General features: G+C 39.9%; 1 protein-coding gene across 1 annotated transcript in view; it reads right to left on the bottom strand.

Annotated features, from left to right (window-relative positions):
• Window positions 1–327: 327 nt before the first annotated feature.
• LOC309556415 (fucolectin-like) overlaps window positions 328–6000 on the bottom strand; it is a gene marked incomplete at both ends in the record, with an annotated part of 1212026 nt that continues 1206353 nt past the window's right edge. The window contains one exon of the mRNA XM_082258881.1: window positions 328–502. Within this exon, the coding sequence (XP_082115007.1) occupies window positions 328–502 (175 nt within the window). The remainder of the gene's footprint in view (window positions 503–6000) is intronic.

Genomic DNA, 6000 nt, shown 5'->3' with positions numbered 1-6000 from the left:
TTTGTTCCACGTTTTTCTATCTCTTCCAACAAACTCCATTATAATAAACCTGAAGAAAAATATAGATAAAAAGAGCAAAGAGACAACACAGAAAAAATAAGATTGCGTGAAAGAAACTTTATTGGCTCAGGTAAGCTCACATCATTTTTAGGTAAAATGAAAAGGAAATCCTGAAAGATATTTATCAATTATTTCTCCTGTCACAAATAGAAGGTGTAGAACAGAAGAGGAACTCCTCCGGCTATATAGGGAAACATAGACGTGTCCATTATTCTGGGTCTTCAAGATGGACATGAAATTTGATGATGGACTTTACTATTCCTTCTGTCAGATTTTCTTGCAGACACCAGGCTTCGGAGTTACCCGGTCACCATAGACCTCCACTTCGCACAGGGTCAGATATTCCTTGCGCCCCGGGATCACCACACTGACATATTGACCCTCCATCCCATCGCAGCAGAAAGTTGTTGTAGGAGTAGTAACCCTGAAGATCTTCCCGCACCTGTGGAGGACAAATGAGGACCAAACAATGATACAGAACCTGCCAAACTGCAACTTGGGGGGATTTAAGGGACCCATAAAAAACATGCATTGCTATGAGGCCTAATAAAGCACAAAAATGTACAATAACTAGAAATAAGCAGAGTGGTTTCTGTGGGACTGACTTAGTATTGCTGGTAACCACTTCAGCCCCAAAAGGTTTTACCCCCCTTGTTGACCAGGCCATTTTTTGGCATTTGGCACTGCGTCAGTTTAACTGAAAATTGCGCAGTCGTGTGACGCTGTACCCAAATAAAATTGATGTTCTTTCTTCTCCCACAAATATAACTTTGTTTTGGTGGTATTTGATCACCTGTGAGATTTTCATTGTTTGCGCTATAAACAAGAAAAGAGCAACAATTTAGGAAAAAATAAACAATATTTTTTACTTTTTTGTTATATAACATTCCCAATAAAAAAAAAATGAAATCAATTTTTTTTTCATCATTTTAGCCCAATATGTATTCTGTTACATATTTTTGGTATAAAAAAAAAAAACCCAATAAGTGCAATATGGCAGTGCGTTACTTTAACTGACAATTGCACGGTCGTGTGACGCTGATCCCAAATAAAATTGATCGCCTTTTTTTCTTTTGGTGGTATTTGATAATCTCTGCCATTTTTATTTTTTTGCGCTATAAACAAAAAAGAAACAATATTTTTTACTTTCTGCTATAAAATGTATCCAATAAAAAAATGTAAAAAACCTAATTTCTTCATCAATTTAAGCCAATATGTATCCTGCTATATATTTTTGGTAAAAAGAAATCCCAATAAGCGTTTATTGATTGGTTTGCGCAAAAATTATCGCATCTACAAACTATGGGATAGATTTATGGAATTTTTACTTTTTTATTTTTTTTCCTAGCAATGGCGGTGATTAGCGATTTTTAATGGGACTGCGACATTGCGGCGGACAAATCTGACACGGGGTGACACTTTTTCGGGACCAGTGATACCAATACAGCGATCAGTGCTAAAAAAAAAATATGACACTGGCATAGAAGGGGTTAACATCAGGGGCGATCAAAGGGTTAAGTGTGCTCCTAGGGAGTGCTTTCTAACTATGTGGGGGGTGGCCCAACTGGGGGAAGACAGAGATCCGTGTTTCTGCTTAGCAGAAACACAAGATCTCCATCTTCCTCTCCAAACAATCGGCGGGTCCCGGCGGACATCGCATCCTCCAGACCCTCTGTGTCCAAGCGTGCCCCAGACCCCGAGCACGAGCTGACTTACAGGTACATTGGTTCGCGCAGGAGGGCCGCCTCACTGCAGTATATATGTGTGGGGCGGTTCTCAAGTGATTAAACTAAACCTATTTAACAATTTGATTCTCCCACCCAGGGGACTCAAGGGGGTCGTCATATTCCACATGTTTTATCCTTTAGATTTTGTAGTCTACCCTAACATAATAAACATCATCCAAAATGTAAAAATGATCCACGCTACCAGTGCATAAACCCTAAAAAACAGCCGCTAGCATCACATTTATTGATTACAAATAATTCCATGATTATTAATAACATGCAGCGTTTGATTAAAAATAGAAACATACAGTATGACATGTTGTAAAAAAGGCCTCAAAGGAACCAGCTAAAGGAGAGAAGATCCCAGCACCGGCTTTAGTGTGATGGAGGGAACCACACAACACCACTGTGATCAGGCAATTCTCCTTACCGGAGGGAGGGGACCCTCAAATGATAAAGTGGTCAGACTCGCTTAGTAGGCATCAGATGGTAACATCAATCCGAAGGAGATATAACCACATTGCATGGAAACCTTCAACAGGGATTAGGGAGCCAGTGCTCTACTATATAGGTGACCGTCCAGGTCTCCAGTAACCAATATGAAAGCACATATCCTCATTCAATGCTATTATGGTTAATCTCATAAAAATATTTAAAAAAAATACCCTAGTGCAGTTCGTTCTAAGGCCCCGTTCACACTGGGGCGATCCGACTTGCCGGGGCGACCTCACAGGTCGCGGTGCGCAGCTCGCACCGCGACCTCGGAGCGGCCGGCACGGACTTCATAACATTGAAGTCAATGCAGGTCGCTCCAGGTCGCCCCAAAGAAGCTCCGGACCCTTTTTCTAAGTCGTAGCGACTTGTGTCGCTCCTATTAGAACGGGTCCACAGCTTCTCTATGCCAGGCGACCTACGGCGACCTGTCAGGCGACCAGGTCGCCTGACAGGTCGCCCCAGTGTGAACGGGGTCTCAGACTGATGGTATTTGTTGATTAAAAAAATGCACACTCCTGTGTAATACAAACAATAAGCACTTCACTTAAACAATCAAAAGGCTGTGGCATCCAGCGTGCTTGTGTCATGTGCAAGGTCCCACCTTATGTGTTTGCTCATGAAGTTACATCAACATATTTTATATGTTTATATTTTTAACCAAGCACTGCATGTTATTAGTAATATTAAACATCATATTATATAGCAGAACGGTAAAGCTCAAAGTTAAAGTTTGTTTTATTTCTCTTTCAATTGCCGTGCACTCTGTTAAAAAAAAAAAAAAAACTGTTTAAAACACGGCTTGGTTTGACAGGAGAACAAATTGGTACAATGGGGACTTTTTCACAGGTTTGACAAAAATGTATGTGAGTATTTAATGCCTGTACAGTGAATGCTAATGTCATCCAGATCATCTGATGTCATTGTTGTGGGGATTCATTTTGGGAGGGATTTTTTTATTTTTTCCTCATATATACATATATTTATATATATATATATATATATATATATAATTACAGTATCTTAAAAAAGTGAGTACACCCCTCACATTTTTGTAAATATTTTATTCTATCTTTTCATGTGACAACACTGAAGAAATGGGATTTTAAGGGTACCGTTATATAACTAATAAAAAAGGTGTATCTACAGGGATAGCTAAAAAGTATATAATTTTTATTATATCACATAGAATGAAAAAAATAATAATACAAATACAAATACAAGAACATTACTGTTACAAGATAATATGATACATCATCATAGTAACAACAGAATTGATAAAATATCGTCAAAGATAATTTCCTTGAAATGTGGACAGGACTCGTCAGGGGTCACAGTTAGTCTGGAGGTGCCAGAACTGGTATGTGTCCCTCTAGTCGTTCCAAATACCACTACCCGACATGTTTTGCGGTAATACCGCTTCTTCAGGGGTATAAAGGATGTAACTTGATAAAAAGCCACTAAAGAATGACAAAAGTAGGTACATGATTATCATACATATATCAAAGCGTGTGTACACATACATGTTCATTTTGCTATTTCGAATATCGGTGTGTGTCAAGTATGGAGCAGTTGGCGATAAGCCCCTCCTACTTCTGACACTAATACGTCATTTATTCGATCACATGGTAAACATTTTACTTACATCAATATATAAGAAGAGTGTTCTACACTGGCATGCAGGCCAAAGCATATATGTGATACTTCCAGTGGTGGAACTGATGGTAATGGCAAACGGAGCGTAGAGTATGTTTAGAACCAACTTGTTTAAGCTCTCCTTTTTGCTTATTTTGCTACTTTCCTCTTTCTTTAAACATTTTACAGAGCGGTACTGGCTAAATTGGAGATTGAGATATGATGGTTCGCTTGATTTGCGATATCATTCCTGTGCCTCTCTGATCGCACATATTTTCTCCACCCTTTCTCCATCGTCTGACCATCGCACAAGCCTTGGCATAGAGTCTGGTAGGTTTTCATATACTCTATTGATGTCATTTTTTGGTGAGTTTTTCCCCCCTCCCCCCCTCACCCCCTTTCTATCTATAAAGATTGGAGGTGTTTCAATTTATATTTTTAAAATTTTCCAACACCAATTTCTACTCATATCTAATGATTTGAACAATGTGACCAATATAATCTGCAGTGTATATTTCTGCAGCCTTTAAATGAATATAATACTCCATATACCAGCATTCTCTATATTTTCCACTGTCTAGGCTTTTTTGCCAATTGGTCATCCTTGCCCGCCCGGGGGACAATTTTTTGGCGACCGACGCCTACGCTCCGTTTGTCATTACCATCAGTTCCACCACTGGAAGTATCACATATATGCTTTGGCCTGCATGCCAGTGTAGAACACTCTTCTTATATATTCATGTAAGTAAAATGTTTACCATGTGATCGAATAAATGACGTATTAGTGTCAGAAGTAGGAGGGGCTTATCGCCAACTGCTCCATACTTGACACACACCGATATTCGAAATAGCAAAACGAACATGTATGTGTACACACGCTTTGATATATGTATGATAATCATGTACCTACTTTTGTCATTCTTTAGTGGCTTTTTATCAAGTTACATCCTTTATACCCCTGAAGAAGCGGTATTACCGCGAAACATGTCGGGTAGTGGTATTTGGAACGACTAGAGGGACACATACCAGTTCTGGCACCTCCAGACTAACTGTGACCCCTGACGAGTCCTGTCCACATTTCAAGGAAATTATCTTTGACGATATTTTATCAATTCTGTTGTTACTATGATGATGTATCATATTATCTTGTAACAGTAATGTTCTTGTATTTGTATTTGTATTATTATTTTTTTCATTCTATGTGATATAATAAAAATTATATACTTTTTAGCTATCCCTGTAGATACACCTTTTTTATTAGTTATATAACGGTACCCTTAAAATCCCATCCTGGCCCCACACCTTTGCTACCTGTCAGAATTTATCCAGGGATGAGGTACCTAAATACCTAATATCTAATTCAATGGGCTAATTTCTACTAACACTGAAGAAATGACACTTTGCTACAATGTAAAGTAGTGAGTGTACAGCTTGTATAACAGTGTAAATTTGCTGTCCCCTCAAAATAACTCAACACACAGCTATTAATGTCTAAACCGCTGGCAACAAAAGTGAGTACACCCCTAAGAAGAAATGTCCAAATTGGGCCCAAAGTGTCAATATTTTGTGTGGCCACCATTATTTTCCAGCACTGCCTTAACCCTCTTGGGCATGGAGTTCACCAGAGCTTCACAGGTTGCTACTGGAGTCCTCTTCTACTCCTCCATGATGACATCACAGAGCTGGTGGATGTTAGAGACCTTTTGCTCCTCCACCTTCCATTTGAGGATGCCCCACAGATGCCTAATAGGGTTTAGGTCTGGAGACATGCTTGGCCAGTCCATCACCTTTACCTCAGCTTCTTTAGCAAGGCAGTGGTTGTCTTGGAGGTGTGCTTGGGGTCTGTTCATGTTGGAATACTGCACTGTGGCCCAGTCTCCGAAAGGAGGGGATCCTACCTGGCTTCAGTATGTCACAGTACATGTTGGCATTCATGGTTCCCTCAATGAACTATAGCTCCCCAGTGCCGGCAGCACTCATGCAGCCCCAGACCATGACACTCCCACCACCATGCATGAATGTAGGCAAGACACACTTGTCTTTGTACTCCTCATCTAGTTGCCGCCACACACACTTGACACCATCT

This window comes from Pelophylax lessonae (assembly GCF_965119305.1).
Source record: "Pelophylax lessonae genome assembly, chromosome: 5".
Taxonomy (NCBI): domain Eukaryota; kingdom Metazoa; phylum Chordata; class Amphibia; order Anura; family Ranidae; genus Pelophylax; species Pelophylax lessonae.
This window is presented reverse-complemented; position numbering and strand designations above follow the sequence as displayed.